This window comes from Hemiscyllium ocellatum, chromosome 21 (assembly GCF_020745735.1).
Source record: "Hemiscyllium ocellatum isolate sHemOce1 chromosome 21, sHemOce1.pat.X.cur, whole genome shotgun sequence".
Taxonomy (NCBI): domain Eukaryota; kingdom Metazoa; phylum Chordata; class Chondrichthyes; order Orectolobiformes; family Hemiscylliidae; genus Hemiscyllium; species Hemiscyllium ocellatum.
Genome location: NC_083421.1, coordinates 57,235,252 through 57,252,904, shown reverse-complemented (window position 1 = coordinate 57,252,904; position 17,653 = coordinate 57,235,252). Strand labels below are relative to the sequence as shown.

Below are 17,653 nucleotides of genomic sequence, written 5' to 3'. Positions count from 1 at the left end.
AGTCATTGTTTTTACCTTGCAGTCTCACCAATGCCTTGGATTAGTACAACAATACTTCCTTCCCTTTATATTCTATTCCTTTAGCAATAAAAGCCAACATTCAATTTGCTTTCTTTATTATCTGCTGTACCTATGTGCTAGTTTTCTGGGACTCGAATAAATACAGAGATCCCTCTGCACCAGAGCACCCCGAAGTCTCTCCCCATTAAGGTAATAGATGGCTTTCCCATTTTTTCAGCTCAAATACACAACCTCACACTTATCCCTAAGGTTTATCCTCATTGCAGTTTAGTGTCCCAGCTATTTTTGTGCTTTCGGCAAATCTGGCCACAGAGCCTTCTATCCCTGTATCTAAGTCAAATGTAGATTGAAAATAGCTAGGTCCAAGGAACAAGCCCCGTGGCTCCCCACAAGTTACATCTTGCCATCCAGCCAAAACCCATTTACCCTGACCTTGTTTTCTGTCCATCAACTAGGTCGCCTATCCAGGCTAATAAATTACTCCTAACCCCATATGATCCAACCTTGTGAAATAGCCTTTTGTGCCGCACATTATCAAACACCTTCTGGAAGTCCAGATAAATGACATCTGCAGCATTCTCATTATCCACTTTGCTTGTTACTTCCTTAAAGAATTCTAGCAAATTAGTCAAGCATGATCTGCCCTTCACAAAACCACACTGACTGATGGATAGCATTTTGACTTTCCAACTGTCCTTGGTAATTGATTCTAACACTTTCCCAAAAACAGATGTTAATAAAATGGATCTGTAATTTCGCACATTTTGCCTCCCTCCATTATATTGGGCGTTATATTAACCATTTTCCAATCCACTGGAACCTTCCCCATGTCCACAGAATTTTGGAATATTGATCTACTATTTATGCTGCCACTTCCTTTAATACTCTAAGATGTAGGCAATGAGGTCCAAGGAACTTGTCTACCCTCAATCCTGATAGTTTGCATAGTATCTTTTCACTGTCGTTGATTGTTCTAAGTTCTACCTTATCTAACAGGAATGGTACCGTGAAATCGGAGGCAAAGTATTGATTCTGCCATCTCAGCATTCCCCAAGATTAACTCTCTGGTTTTATCTTCCAAAAGAACCAACATTCACGAGTGACTCTCTTCCCTTTTATATACCTGTAGAAGCTTTTGTTATCCTTTTTGATATTTTGCGCTAGTTTTCTTTTGTAATTTACCTGAGCTCTTTTTATTAATTTTTTCATATCTCTTGGTTTATGCTTAAAGGTATCCCAATCTCCCATTCTACCACTGGCCTTTGCAATATGGTATACCTTAGTTTTTGGCTATACGTGGATCCATGACTTCCTTGTTTAGCCAAGCATGTTTTTTACCCAACCACCCCATCCCCTTACCATCTCTTTCTCACTGGGGTATATTTTACATAGAGTAGTATAGCCCTTTGGCCCTCAATGTTGTGCCGACCTTTTATCCTACTCTAAGATCAGACTAACCTACATACCCTACATTTTACTACCATCCACGTGCCTATCCAACAGTCACTTAAAATGTTCCTGATGTATCTGACTCTACCACTGCTGGCAATGCATTGCACACACCCATTACTATGTAACATCACCGCTGAACCTTCCTCCAATCACCCGAGAATTATGCCTCCTTATGATTACTATTTCTGCCCTGGGAAACAGTCTTTGGCTATTCACTATCTATGCCTTTCATCATCTTGTACAGTTTAGCTCTAATAAAGTTTAGTTGAGGGGTATCAAGTAGCTCCTTATAGCTCTACCACTGCTCATCTTCTGTCTTACCATTTAGCCTTCCTGGTCAATCCACTCGGGCCAAGTCTGTCCTCGTGTTGATGTAATTTCCTTTGTTTAATTCCAGAACACTACTGCTGGACTTCACTTTCTTAACCCCAAACTGAACTTTGAGATCGGTCATACTATGGTCACTACTATAATGTCATCAATTAATCTCTCATTACAAAATACCATATTAAAGGTAGCCTGCTTCCTGGTCGGTTCCCCAACAGTAAAAAGTGAGGTCTGCAGATGCTGGAGATCAGAGCTGAAAATGTGTTGCTGGTTAAAGCACAGCAGGTTAGGCAGCATCAAAGGAACAGGAAATTCGACGTTTCGGGCCAGAGCGCTTCATCAGGTTCCCCAACATACTACTTTAAGAAACAATCTCACGTACATTCAATGAACTCTGCCTCCAGGCTACACTCGCCAATTTAATTTTTCCCCTAAGTTAATGTGCATGATCATTCACCATGACCAAAAAGTGTAGGCCAGACCAGGTAAGGATGGCAGTTTCCTTCCCTAAAGGTATTAGTGAATCAATGTGTTTTTCGAAAAATTGAGAAAGGTTTTGTGGTCGTTAGGCTCTTAATTCCAGATTTTTATTGAATTAAAATTCCATCATCTGCCAGGGCAGGATCTGAATCTGGGTCCCAGAATTGTACTTGGGTTTCTGGATTAACAGTTCTGAGATACTACCATAGGCCATTGGCTCCCCATAAATTAATGTGTAGAACTCTTAAAAACATCCAACTGCAATGCTGTGGTTTCAGAATTTTAGGGAAATTACAGAAAGTTTGTGAGAAGATTTGTAGCTCGGGTGCTTGTTGTTGTGGTTCTGTTCGCCGAGCTGGGAGTTTTTGTTGCAAACGTTTCGTCCCCTTTCTAGGTGACATCCTCAGTGCTTGGGAGCCTTCTGTGAAGCGCTTCTGTGCTGATTCCTCCGGCATTTATAGTGGCGTGCTCTGCCCCTTCCGGTTGTCAGTTGCTGTCCGCTGCAGTGGCCGGTATATTGGGTCTAGGTCAATGTGTTTGGTGATAGAGGCATGGCACTCATCCACAAATTCTATCACCAAACACATCGACCTAGACCCAATATACCAGCCACTGCAGCGGACAGCAACTGACAACCGGAAGGGGCAGAGCACGCCACTATAAATGCCGGAGGAATCAGCACAGAAGCGCTTCACAGAAGGCTCCCAAGCACTGAGGATGTCACCTAGAAAAGGGGACGAAACGTTTGCAACAAAAACTCCCAGCTCGGCGAACAGAACCACAACAAATTACACATCAAGAACAAGTTCTATTGGATGGAGTAGGAGAGACAATAAGCAGCCATTTAAGGGAGATAAACATATAGGAAAAGGAAGAAATAAGAATAGACATGCTCGATGAGGCCCCTCATGTTTAGCTCATCCTCCACCAACAATGGGTATTCCTGTCAAAGGGCAGTATGATGGCTCAAAGGCTAGTATTGCTGCCTCACTACGTCAGGGACATGGGTTTGGGTGCACCCTCGGGCAACTGTCTATGTGGAGTTTGCAAATTTATGTGACTTTATCAGGTTTCCTCCAGATGCTCCGGTTTCCTCCCTCAGTCCAAAGACACGCAGGCTAGGTGGATTAGCCACCGGAAATACAAAATTACTGACATAGATTAGGGGAGTTGGGTCTGGGTGGGATGCTCAGCAGAGGGTCGGTATGGACTCAGTGGTTCGATTAGCCTGCTTCCACACTGTAGTAACCCTAGGATTTGTGAAATTAATGGAGACTGGTGGATGTGGAAGATTGTCAATGATTTCAAAAAGAGATTGCAGCAGCACTTCTGGGAAATAAATTTGTCGCTCCTTCAATCATAGATAGTGTCTCTCTGCGCCCATTGTTCCAGCTGGTCCAGTCCGCAATTCTGTCTCTTCCATCCTAGTCGTTCCTCCAAAGACGCAGGATCTTTGATTTATAAGCTGAGGGAGTTACTCTGGCAGATCCAGCACCATCACACAATGGACAATTCAGAGAGAGATGCATTCCTTCCACTGCCAACTTTGATGGTAAGAACAGAGGATAGGTATCGGCTAGGCAGCCTGAGAAAACATCAGGGCTGAAGTTTTGACCTGACAAGTGATGGTGAAACAGAATACCCCCATTCAGTGTCAGTTAGCTGGGAGAAGAGGGGCTAATTATAAACTCTGTATTTAACAATGCAGCATCTGATTTTTAAATGATCAAACAGTAGACACCTTGGGCATGGCTTTGATACTCATCCAGCCTTTCATGTATTTTAAAGGACGCTGAACTTAAATGTAGCTTTACCAAAGAAATCAAACTCCCTCCAAAGAATGGCTGCACAGTAGGAGACAAGGATATTGATGGTCACATTGTCAAATCAAAATATGCTGGCACTACACACAGGCTCGAACTAAAAGCCGACAAACTGCTCCAAAAGACACATATTATTGAACCATAGAGAACTGACCACATGACCATCTTAGATCAAGCAGTTCAAGAAAGAAAAATATTGGTGACCCCAAACTAAAAGGGCTTTTGATTATTCCAACAATTTTGATGCACAAGATCAGCTAACCATTCTGGAATGAGAAGTGGTCACTGTGCATGGTGAAAAAAGGATTATTGTGGTGAGTATATAATTTGGGAAGTGTGTGTGTGTGTGTGTGTGTGTGTGTGTGTGTGTGTGTGTGTGTGTGTGTGTGTGTGTGTGTGTGTGTGTACACATTACACACACGATTTTTGCGATTGCACTGTTGCATTTTCCTACAGAAAACTAAAAAAAATTCAATACAAATACAGAAGGTAATACAATTCTTGACTGCATCATAAAATTAAAGGAATTAATGAGAATAAAGTATATGAAAAAGTCGTCATCCAAGCGAATTGGTCCTTGAACTCCAGTCAGAGGTTCCCCTTCTTCCTCTCCTTGCGGCTCCCCATTGAGAGGTTCTCTCTCGGAGGGAGCAGCAAGAGTGGAAGGGAGGGAACTGGCCGTTGGAGTTTTTGCTAGTTTTAACCTGCACTTTCCCCATTTGTGCCATAGATGAACAGGGCTGTGAGAACATCCTTGAAATATTTACCCTTGGCTTTGGTTTTTTTTTGCAAATGTACTTGAAGTTGAGTGGAATTTATGTGCTGTCCCTGCTTACTCTAAGCCCTGCTTGAGGGCCACTGGGAGACAGCAGGGCAACAGGACTTGCTAGATCTCACTAAGAATTGAGGTCCTATCAGTTTTGCTCATCAATTGACTTAAATGAATAAAAAACAAATTAAATACACAAGGTGGTACAACATTTGGCTGAATGGTTGATGCAGTATAAATTCCTTGGATCACAGTTACCACATTTCCATAGTTCCACTGGAGTAAATCAATTCTGAGTGATAAGCTTTCAGAAATAAGGAAATAAAGCCAGAATTCCTTAGCGAGATTCGCTAATATGAACAAATGAACTAATTTCAATTCCTATTGCAAGCAGACAACTTCTAGCCATTGGTGCAAGAACTATAGAATTACCTGATCTGTTCTGAAGATCAGTCAACGAGGCCTCTAGTTCCTGAACACGACTGAGATTCTGCTCCCTCTCCTCTGAAAGTGCATTTACCTGCAAAGACAAAACGATAAATGACTACACGGAGAGAACAAAATTAATTTTCCCAGTGTGCTCCCAAAGCAAAGCCACATTAGTTAAAAGTGCACTTAGGTAAATTGTCCAAGTGCTTCCCAAGATTATTTACCCAATTAAATTCCTGAGTAAGATAACTCCGCACTGCATGCAAGCCAAGAATTAAAAATCAAATATGCATTACAAAAATGTGTCCAGTAGGATGTTTGAAAGTGCTATTTTGTACTTGTACAAATTTGGTGCCTTTTTTAAAACAAAAAAAGTGGGACTTTGTATATTGTTTAATTTTAAACTACTGCAAATACAGTTGTTGCTACAAAGGGCCATCACAGGTATAATGGATCATATAGTCTTCTGTCTGTATGATTCCAAGTAATTTTGCAGTTGCATTGTCCTTTGGTCTGGCCCTGGTGATGCTGACTATGAAAGGTGATCCATCAGTCTCCAGCTTCAGGTCAGTCACTGGCCTTTTGCCAATGTTAACCTGTACTGCCCTTCCACAAATATCAAAATGTCACAAACAGTATCTCAAAACATCACAATAAGAATCACAGAGCCAACATTCAAAAAAAAATGCGTAAAATAACCTTCAAAATAGTTGGGTGCAGGACAGTGGATGAGAGAGAAAAAAAGATAATCATCCACACCCCTACACACCGCAAACTATGGCAACTCCCTGAAAAATAAAAAGGGAAAACTTAATTCATTTTCGAATAAAGTGGACATATAATTTAAAATGAAATACTCATCAGGCTTCAAGGAAGGCAGTCTCCTTTGAAACAACCCAAAGGGAGGATGCCCTCCCACAGTTCTGTATGAGTATATCCAATCTATGGTGCAGGCTTCTTTAAAACTTTACTTGAAAACTGAACACATGACCTATGTGGATTTTGTCTTTGAAACTGCAAAATTGGAATATATGATTGAGCAGGGATTGGAACAGCATTTTCAATGACAGGCCTAATTCCTCACGTTGTCACTTACTTGTTCTGCCAGCTGCTGAACTTTCTGCTGCCAAACATTGCCTTCCTCCATCAGCTTGTGGGCATACTGATCTCGCTCAACAAGTAGCAGCTGCTGTGCTTTTGATAGCTGCAAACAGAATGGCACTATATTGAAGGTTCTGAGAACACAGTTTTCACCCCTCTGTCGAATTCACTTTCTATTTTCTATTGGGACAGACAACATTGAGTTTGATTTAAACTTCGTTTTTCTTTCCTCCCCAGTTTGATTCTCTTACTAATATAGCAATGAAAGAACATTGATTTTTAAACGTATTACACCACAAAGTCAGAAAAAAAAAGGATCTTGAGAGTTAAAATATTTTGAATATTCACCCATCATTTAAGCAAGGTAACAAGTTACCGTCTTTTCAGCAAAACTTTGAGACTCCATCTCTGGAGTAGTGTGCGCAATTTAGGCCTTCTTACCTGAGAGAGGAATTTGTGACGGTTAACTAAGTTCATACCAGAGATGGCAGGTCTATTGTACGTGGGGAAATTAGTCCAACAGGGGCTGTATTCATGAGAGTTTAGAAGGAAGAAAGGGGACCCGATTGGAATTCTAACAGGACTAGATTAGAGTGGTGCTGGAAAAGCACAGCAGGTCAGGCAGCATCCAGGGAGCAAGAAAATTGACGTTTCGGGTAAAAGCCCTTCATCCTTCAAGCTTTTCTAGCACCACTAATCTAGACTCTGGTTTCCAGGATCTGTAGTCCTCACTTTTGCCTAGCTGATTCTTACAGGACTAGACAGACTAGACACAGGGAGGAGTTCCCCTGGCTAGAACCAGGGTCAATGTCTCACAATACAGGATAGGCCATTTAGGGATGAAATGAGGAAACATTTCTTTACTCGATTTGGAGATGCTGATGTTGGATTGGGTGCACAACGTTTAAAATCGCATAACGTCAGGTCATAGTCCACCTGGTTTATTTGGAAGCACTAGCTTTCAGAGCGCTGCTCCTTCATCCAGTGACTGTGAGCACAACTACGTGATGATGGAGCAGCACTCCGAAAGCTAGTGCTTTCAAGTAAACCTGTTGGACTATAACCTGGTGTTGTGCGATTTTTAACTTTCTTTACTCAACCTGTGGTCAACCTGTACAATTCATTAACATAGAAGGCTGTGGAAAGCAAGTAATTGAATATGTCTAAGAAAGAGATTGATGGATTTATAGATAGTAAAGGCACCAGGGATATAGAGTCATAGAGATGTACAGCATGGAAATAGACCCTTCGGTCCAACCTGTCCATGCTGACCAGATATCCCAAACCAAACTAGTCCAGCACCCAGCCCATATCCCTGCAAACCCTTCCTATTCATATACCCATCCAAATGCCTCTTAAAATGTTGCAATTGTACCAGCCTCCACCACTTCTTCTGGCGGATCATTCCATACACGTACCACCCTCTGTGCGAATAAGTTGCCCCTTAGGTCTCTTTTATATCTTTCCCCTCTCACCCTAAACCTATGCCCTCTGGTTCTGGACTCCCGGCCCCAGGGAAAAGACTTTGCCTATTTATCCTGTCCATGCCCCTCATAATTTTGTAAACCTCTATCAGGTCACCCCTCAGCCTCTGACGCTCCAGGGAAAACAGCCTCAGCCTGTTCGGCCTCTCCCTGTAGCTCAAATCCTCCAAACCTGACAACAGCCTTGTAAATTTTTTCTGAACCCTTTCAAGTTTCACAACATCTTTCCGATTGGAAGATTAGCTATGATCACACTGAATGTTGCAACAAGCTCTATTAGCCAAATAGCCTACTCCTGCTCCTAGTTTCTAAGGTTCTACATTTTATCCAATTCTCTGCAGACAATGGAATGTTTGGGCACTGAAGTAGTGAGCTTGACCAATTGTACATCAAGTTCTGGGTGACTCAAATGAGCATTCCCAAATCTATGCAGAGTGGAACATCATCCAAAAAGTTCCCTCACATCAAGTTTTGGCGTTGGGCTGTATTTCATTTCACTTCACCTCTGGCAACATCCAGCGGCTCCTTCCCTTTACTTCTGTGTTAACAAGCAGGGTTCCATGCAAGCTGGTTTCACTTGGCAGTTCTGGGATGAAGGGATTATCGGATCAGGAAAGCTTGGACAGTTTGGGCCTGTATTCACTGGAATTCAGTAGAACAAAAGATGACCTCATTGAAACAAATATCCTGCGGGGAATACTAAATTAAAAACCAAAAGAACTAGGGATGCTGTAAATCAGAAGTTGCCGGAAAAGTTGAGCAGGTCTGGCAGCATCTGTGAACAGGAATCAGAGTTAATGTTTCGGGTGCTGAGGAAGGGTCACGGGATCCAAAATGTTAACTGATTTCTCTTCACAGATGCTGCCAGACCTGCTGAGCTTTTCCAGCAATTTTTGTTTTTGTTTTTAATATCCTGACAGGATTGGGAAGAGTGAATATCAAAAGTTTCCTCTTGTGGGAGTGAATAGAACTAGAGGGGACAGTTTAAGGACAAGAAGTTTCTCTCAAGTTTGGAAATTAGATTTTGTTTTGTGGCTAGTTGAATTCTCTCCCAGACAGCAGCGGAGGGCTAGGTCACTGAATATTTTTAAAGAGGAGTTAGATACTACTTGATTGACAAGGGAGTCAAAGGGTATGGCAGAAAATACAGGAAACTATTTGAGGTACATATGTCCCTCCTAAACCACTTCCAATTGCAAAACTACTTATTACGGTGGAATCAATTTATCTGCAAGACATTTTCCCATAATTCTATGCTGTTGGTTACCACGGCACCCAGGAAATTGACTGAACACAAAAACGTGCACGCAGATTGAAGCCAAGCTCAGCAATTTTTCAGCCAAATAATCCTTACTTCATTCATCTGTGCCATTAAATGAGCTTTTTCTTCAAGAACCAGTTGCAGCTGCTGATTAGCATCTGGAAGCTCCGACTGATTTGAGAACTGGAGAAAATGATAGAAGATAAAACATGCAATAAAGAAATGTTAAACATTGACCCACATATAACACACGCTGTGCAACATTTATCTTAAAACAACAATAAACATCAATCTCTCTTTCCTCACACTCCAACCCAAAAACAGATCCTTCCTACTCAATATTCTTTCAATGTCTTATCCTCGACAACTCCAGAATATTCTCACTCTGGATATAGGTTTGCTCGTTGAACTGGAAGGTTTGTTTTCAGACATTTCGTCACCATACTAGATAACATCTCCAGTAGCCTCCAAATGAAACAACAGTGGTGTAGCCTACTTTCTATTTATATGTTTTAAGTTTTCTTCAGTTGGTGATGCCATTTCATATGGTGATGTCATTTCCTGTTCTTTTTCTCAGGGGGTGGTAAATGGGATCCAAGTCAATGTGTTTGTTGATAGAGTTCTGGTTGGAATGCCATGTTTCTAGGAATTCTTATGCGTGTCACTGTTTGGCTTGTCTTAGGATGATGTGTTGTCCCAGTCGAAGTAGTGTCCTTCCTCATCAGAGTGGGTCATGTTGTTTTATGGCTAGTTGATGTTCATGCTGGCTAGTTTTCTGCCTGTTTGTCCAATGTAGTGTTTGTTACAGTTCTAGCAAGGTATTTTGTAAATGACATTAGGACAAACAGGCAGAAAACTACCTACTGGGATACATTCCTTAATTCTGCTTATTTATATTATGCATTTCTAAGTGCTCTGCTATTAGATTTCCCTCTTGATAGAGGTTATGCAAAATACCCTAAAATGGTTTGTTTTTTGTCTTCTTTTACAATCCTCTGGGACGTTCTCAAGAAAGTATCATTCTTGAAAGACTACTATGAATGCATTCACCACCTTGGTACCTACTTCCTTGAATATCCTCGCATGCAACCCATCAAGTCCAGGGGATCGAATGGCTTTTAGCCCCAATGAATTCACTCATCTCTCCCCTCTGGTGATGACTGTTGTATTTATTCTTCCCCACCTTTATGTTCCTTGATTATTTGGTATTGTTGATATATTAATAGTCTTCAACCATGAAGACTGATGCAAAGTATTTATTTGTTTCCTCTATTTCCAGGTTCCCATTATGTCCCAGTTGTCTTAGGGCCATGTTCACTTTAGCCTCTCTTTTCCTTTTTATATATTTAAAGAGGTGCTTATAGTTTGCTTGATCTTACTTGTTTACACTCAGTTTATTTTCTTCTTTGTTACTATTTTTGGTTATCTTACCATGTGACAAAGATTAATGGTAATTTTTTTTGCCAATTTGATACCATCCTTAATTTGATTAACCATGGTTAGTTTATCTCCTCTTCCTTACCGGATATAACTTTTGCTGCAAGTAATGAACATTTTTGAAAAATGTCTGCCGTTGTTCATTAACTGGTTTTCCCGTTAAACTCCTTCCCAGTCCACTCCAACCAATTTTACCCTCATGCCTCCAGAATTGCTCTTAGATAGGTTTAGCAGAGTTGCTTCTGACCAATATTTCTCACTCTCAAGCCAAACTCAAAATTTTAGTGTAACAGGGTTACTGATACATTGGGGATCTTTCACTGTCTAGTCATTTATTAAATCTGCTTCATTACACATTACCAGATACTGTTCCATTAAAAACTATCCCAAATTCATTATGAAGGATTCTTCATTGTGGGCTACTGCTAGCCAATTGATTTTTCAAATCAACATGAAGATTAGAGTTACCATGATCGATACACTGTCTTCATTACAAAACCTAATCACTTCATAATTATTCTGTACCACTATATTGCTACTGTTAGGAGCCTACAGACAATTTCCAACAGTTGACTTCTTCCCCTTGTTATTTGCTACTTTCACTTATACGGATTCTACTACATCTTCCAATTCACGACCATTTGTTATTGTACTTATTTGATCTCATACTAACTAGCTACCCCATCACCCTTCCCTTGCTGGCTGTCTTTTCAACAAGTCACACAGGGTTGGGTATTTAGTTTCCAGTTGTGTTTTTTAATTTGCTCATGGGACATGGGTGTCGCTAGCTGGTCTGCAATTTAGAGGGATCTTGGTGTCCATGTACACAGATCCCTGAAAGTTGCCACCCAGGTAAATAGTGCTGTGAGGAAGGCATATGGTGTACTGGGCTTTATTGGTAGAGGAATTGAGTTCCGGAGTCCTGAGGTCATGTTGCAACTGTATAAGACTCTGGTGCGGCCTCATCTGGAGTATTGTGTGCAGTTTTGGTCGCCATACTATAGGAAGGATGTGGAGGCATTGGAACGAGTGCAGAGGAGGTTTACCAGGATGTTGCCTGGAATGGTAGGAAAATCTTATGAGGAAAGGCTGAGGCACTTGGAGCTGTTCTCATTGGAGAAGAGAAGGTTTAGGGGAGATTTGATAGAGGTGTATAAGATGATTAGGGGTTTAGATAGGGTCGACACTGAGAACCTTTTACCGCTAATGGAGTCAGGTGTTACTAGGGGACACAGCTTTAAATTAAGGGGTGGTAGGTATAGGACAGATGTTAGGGGTAGATTCTTTACACAGCGGGTTGAGAGTTCATGGAATGCCCTGCCAGTAGCAGTGGTGAACTCTCCTTCTTTATGGTCATTTAAGCGGGCATTGGATAGGCATTTGGAAGTTATTGGGCTAGTGTAGGTTAGGTAGGATTCGGTCGGCGCAACATCGAGGGCCGAAGGGCCTGTACTGCGCTGTATCTTTCTATGTTCTATGTTCTATTGTCTGTCCGTAGTTGTCCTACCTTAAAACGATGTCTCCATAATGGTTCTAAGATCATATCCATTAACCTCTAAAATGTACTAATTCATTTATTTTGTTCTGAATATAATATGCATTGAAGCAAAAATCTATAAATTTAGCCTTTTTTACCATTTTTTTGTCCCTACTTGCTGCTTTTAAAAGACATTGCTACACTTCCCCTTTCCTGTCCCACTCTAGGTATTACCCAAATAGCTACCTCGCAATATTACGTTTTGCGCTGTAAGCCTAAATAAATCCTCTCCAAAAAGGGGGAGGTGGTGTGAACATGGAATTGGGGATTAGAAGGTTAATGGAATCGCAGTCACACAAGTGCTAACATGCTCTATGGCTGTCAGATGGATCACTTTAACCAGGTCAAGCAAACAAAAAGTTGTTCTACCTGCTGAATTGTCAATTCTGCCATTTCCAGTCTCTTCTGAAGTTCTTGAATGTTCCTCCTCACCAAGTCATTTTCTGATACCTTGGAGCTCAACTGTTCTGCAAGCTCAGAGTTCTGTTGCCTCATCTCGTCACTCATCTTACTGTAAATTTAAAAAAGCCTGGTTTATCTCTCCGCTCAGCTTTTCTTCAGGAATACATTAATGATTTTATAATGGCATTACAAATTACTTTTTTCCTCACTCACTTTAGTTTCTCCACCTCTTGTTTGAGATTCTCTCTCTCCTTTTCAAGTTCTTTGTAATTCTGTGAACAGAAGATGCTTTCAAAATATAACAGCAAAATTTTATTTCTATAACTAATTTAACTCTTGCAACAAAGAGAGATTTAGCCACTTACTTTATCAGATTGCTTCTGTTGGAATGAAATGCTGGATAGAGTTTGTTCCAGTTCTGCCACTCTCTGAGTGGAAGCACTCAGCTTGCTATGGAGTTCTCCTGTTTCATCTGGAGAAAGAGACAGAGGCAAAAATAAAAGACCAGAACATCTTTCTTCAGACATGTTACGAAGTCAAAAGCATTTATGTTCACTTTAAAATAGGGAACGTTTTCTGAATTTGGAAGTAAACTTAGTGCAGGCTCAGCTGCCCAAATGGAAAGACTGGGAGACGGGCTATTCCCAAATAGATACATGTAACAACTGGCTGTTAGAATGACACCCGAGTTTTGGTTGCTGTTGACAATTTGAATTTAACCAATTAATTTAAAGTATGCCCAGGTTACTAAAACCCAATCGAGTTTAAATTTATTGTTTTGACAACATCGGACCAATTACAGGGAATGATAGGGAGTATAAAGCCAGGACACTTGCAAAATTTGGTCAGCGAGCAATTGCCACTGAACAGCACAGCAACTGCCATGGAGTTGAAAAACCAACTGCCCATCTAAAATCTTGCTCTCAAAAGAAATTAGAAGGCACTCTGTATCAAAAGGTATTCTTTCCTGTAAAACATACAGTAAGGAGGAAGAAACACAGGGAGATCAGCAGATGCAAGACTGAGGACAGCGAAGACAAAGACATGTGGACTTGAGATTAAGTTAACGTAAAGTTTGATAAGTGTGTTATTGGAACAGCATGTTAATAGGATTGTGTTCAGTTTGTGTGCAGTTTGTTACTAGTTTTGTTTAGCTTTCTGTTATGAAAATTGTTAGTTTTCTTTAAATGATGGAAATTAAGAACTCTTTCATTCCCTCAGTTTTAACAGATTACAAGGAGAGGTGAGCTTTTCTGGGTGTTTGGTTTTAATTAACAAAGAGGTTTGACCTCCATGTTGTAACATATACCTCAAAACTGCTACAGTGCAGGATGGCTGCTCTTTGACCCACTGTCTCTGCAATGGCAATACATTGCAAACTGTAACCACATAGTGGTTGAACAAGTTTCTCACTTTGCTTTTGCAAAATAATTTACAAACTGAACCCAGGTCCTTACCCACTTGAGTGGGAACCATTTCTTTCCATCTCTATTCATGATTTTCATTTTAAAAATTTTAGAGTATCTCTCTTCACCCTCTCCAAAGAAATCAGTCCCAACTTTTCTAAGCTTTCCTCATAACTGACTCGCTGAAACCATTCTTGTAAACTTCTTCTGCACTTTCGCCAATACATTGATACCATTCCTAGTGTGGCAGCTAGAATGATACACAATATTCCAGATGAGGTCTAATCCGTGGTTTACACAAGTTCATCATAACCTCCCTCTTCTTGAACACTGCACCTTCATTTATGAAGCCTTTATACTGTATCCTCAATTAATCTCTCTCATTACCAGCCCTGCCACTTCAATGAACACCCAGGTCTTTGCTTCTGCACACTCTGGAATAGTACCTTTTATTTTACTAAATTTTATCTGCCATCTGCCCTCCCCACCAATGTGTCAATGCCCTTCTGAAGTTCCATAGTGTTCTCCTCCCAACTTACAAATACTCTCAAGTTGTGAATCTAAGGAGAAAGGGGTCTTTGGAAGCAAGCATCTGGGAAAAAAAGGGCAAATTTACAATTTAAAAATTAACTTGCTTATACAATACTTGTCATGTCTCATTTTATGCTCAAATATTTAACAGTACAACAATATATTATACAGCAATCAGAATTTGTACATAATTAACCTTATTGCTGTTACTGAGTTGTCAATTAACCCATGCTTAGGCCCAGGAAGACTATTGATCAAGATGCTGGCGGCACAAGCTGTTCACCCCAAAATACACACCTGGAGTATTTCACACCACCTGCCTGAATGATAGCACTTTCAACAATGAAACATTCCCTCAGTGTTGCAATCAAGTACAATTCCCGTCAAATTCACAACGCACCATGCAGTAATAAGCAGAATGCCAAGACAGCTTGGTTTTACTTGGTCATTTTTGTTGTTACAATCCTCTTGGAGAACTGTAAATCAAAGTACCAAACTTTACTGAATGCACCTTGTACCTGAATGAAGTTAACCACAAGATTCTGCTTTTGCATCTTTTATGTCAACACAAATAAGAACAAATGCAGACTTAACATGAACAAATAGGCAAGTGATACTTTCAATAAAAAGTCTGAATTAATTTTAAAGTAATTAATAGAGATTAATCTTACAATGAAACACACACATCAAACTCTGTAGTTTATTGGCACCACATGCAATTCCCAAGTTCTCTCATTCAGCTCTGGGGCTTGGAATGGCTCACTTTTTTTTTTAAAAAAGCTCAACTTGTCCCACTAGTAACATTCACTGGCAGCTGGATTATGTCTGTGGTCCACACAGACCGACACACCAATTATCCAAAGAGTACATTCCTGTACAGTATCCCTGGCTTAGGTTCACAACAGTCTTGGGGCACAGACACCCAAAAGACTCCTACACCTCACCCCTTCAACAAGCCTTGTTAAACAACCTGGTCACTCTCGCAAAACTCAAACAGCCATTACATTATCTGACTCATCAGTCTTCAGTTTTCTGTCCTTGGTGACTGCATTACACACACAGCTCCTTATACATATGCCTGTTCCCGGTTCTTCCCCTGCTTCAGCTCTCCTTTGGGCCTGGCCATATGGCTTTTGATCTCAACTTTCTTCCTTGTGATACTGCTTCCACGTCAAGGATTGCCAGGGTCAAGCTAATTATTATTCCAGAAAAATTGTAAATTGATCCCTTGACAATCGATACAATTTAAAATAAAACAAAATTTTGCCCATGTTTTGAAGAAATTAGAAATGCTCCTCATTAGACTGCAGGAATTGTAACAGTCGATTTGTGTAAGATGTGTTTCCACAGGCAATGTGACACTGACTAGACCACCTGTTTTCGTGAGACTGATTGAAGGTTAAGCATTCTTTTTCAGAGATAATTTACTTCACAGTGCTTTCTCAAGCAGCTCCTCCTCTCTCCATCGTCTGCTATTAGATAGTCACTAAAGGCAGCACAGTCAGTTCTAGACCAGTAATCTCTTTAGCTACTTCAATACCACTAACAACAGATTTCATGGAGGTGAATATTAGCTTTCTAGAAGCACCAGAGAACAATGTCAAACTATTGGCAATGTGACAAAATACGCACTAATAAATTTGCAGAATGAGAGATATACTGCATTTTGAGAAGGTTAGGGAGGCATAATGCTTAAATATTAATAGCTGACACAGAAGAGATGCAGATACTTAAATCACGACAATAGTCTCCCAGTTTAATAAAGCCATTCAAGAAGTAAAAAGACTCATTTCGAGAAGAATTCAACTGATTGGTAGGAAAATTGATAGAAAATTGCCAGGAACATTTTCAGTTTTGAGAACTGTGCACATTGTGTTGCTGGTTAAAGCGCAGCAGGTCAGGCAGCATCCAAGGAACAGGAAATTTGACGTTTCGGGCATAAGCCCTTCATCATTCCTGATGAAGGGCTTATGCCCGAAACGTCGAATTTCCTGTTCCTTGGATGCTGCCTGACCTGCTGCGCTTTAACCAGCAACACATTTTCAGCTCTGATCTCCAGCATCTGCAGACCTCACTTTTTCCTCAGAGTTCTCAAAAGTATATTATGACCAGTTTGGTCTCCATTTTATAAATAGCACAAACGCATTTAAGAGAAAGATTGATAAAGACTGGAGGCAAGAGCAGAAGGGATTTGGAGGGTTATGGTGGGAGGAGGTTGAGAGGGGCATTAACATGAGACACTAGGCCATTTGTGTGCTACAAATCCTGTACAAATATAGGAGGATAGGAACATATTGCATGTCCGATGGCAGATAGCCATTAACTTGCATTAGTGAGTGCAGTAACATTATGTGAACTGCTTTGGACATCCAAATCCAGCCATACAAGGAAATGCAGCAGAAATCGAGCCACCATTTGTTTAGCATCTTCATGCACATTTTCTCTTTCTTTGGGAAATAGCAAGGAAGTGTTGGAAGGATTTACGAGCTGTTTATCGACTTGTCAATCAGCACCATGAGCATTCCATCTGGGCTCAAAAGGTCTTGAGGCTGGATTGTACATGCATTCTTTGCAGGACAGAGTATAATAGGGCAGGTGCCCAACACACCTCGGTTTGCCACCCATTAAAGAGGCTCATTCATACAACTGAATCGTGTCAGAATTTTGCAGGACAGGAGGAGGTAGTTCGACTCATCATGTCTGTATCAACTCCAAAACAATTATGCAGCTAGTTCCACTTCTGGATTAGAGTGGTGCTGGAAAAGCACAGGAGATCAGAAAGCATCCAAAGAGCAGGAAAATCAACGTTTCGGGCAAAAGCCATTCAAGGAATAGAGGCAGGGAGCCTGCAGGGTGGAGAGATAAAGAGAGGGGGGTGGGGGTGGGGAGAAAGTAGCATCGAGTACAACAGGTGAATGGGGGTGGGGATGGAGGTGATAGGTCAGAGAGGACATCAAGTTACTATTTTCTGTTCTTTATATCAGGGGGTGATAAATGGGGTCCCATTTACCACCCGCTGAGAAAAAGAACAGAAAATGATATCACCACACGACATGACATCACCAACCCAAGAAAACCCAAACACAAATAGAAAGCAGGAAACACCAGCAATGCTTCATCCAGAGGCTCACTAAAGATGTTACCTAGTATGGTGATGAAACGTCTGAAAATGAACCTTCCAGCTCAACGAGCA

General features: G+C 40.9%; 1 protein-coding gene across 3 annotated transcripts in view; it reads right to left on the bottom strand.

The window, feature by feature from the left end:
* Positions 1-17,653, bottom strand: part of golga2 (golgin A2) — an 81,599-nt gene that overhangs the window by 26,326 nt on the left and 37,620 nt on the right. For all 3 annotated transcript variants that reach the window (XM_060841528.1, XM_060841529.1, XM_060841530.1), the window contains 6 exons: positions 12,889-12,995; positions 12,737-12,795; positions 12,491-12,632; positions 9,241-9,330; positions 6,398-6,505; positions 5,305-5,392 (listed from right to left, as the gene is read on the bottom strand). In XM_060841528.1, coding sequence (XP_060697511.1) covers positions 5,305-5,392; positions 6,398-6,505; positions 9,241-9,330; positions 12,491-12,632; positions 12,737-12,795; positions 12,889-12,995 — 594 coding nt within the window. The remainder of the gene's footprint in view (positions 1-5,304; positions 5,393-6,397; positions 6,506-9,240; positions 9,331-12,490; positions 12,633-12,736; positions 12,796-12,888; positions 12,996-17,653) is intronic.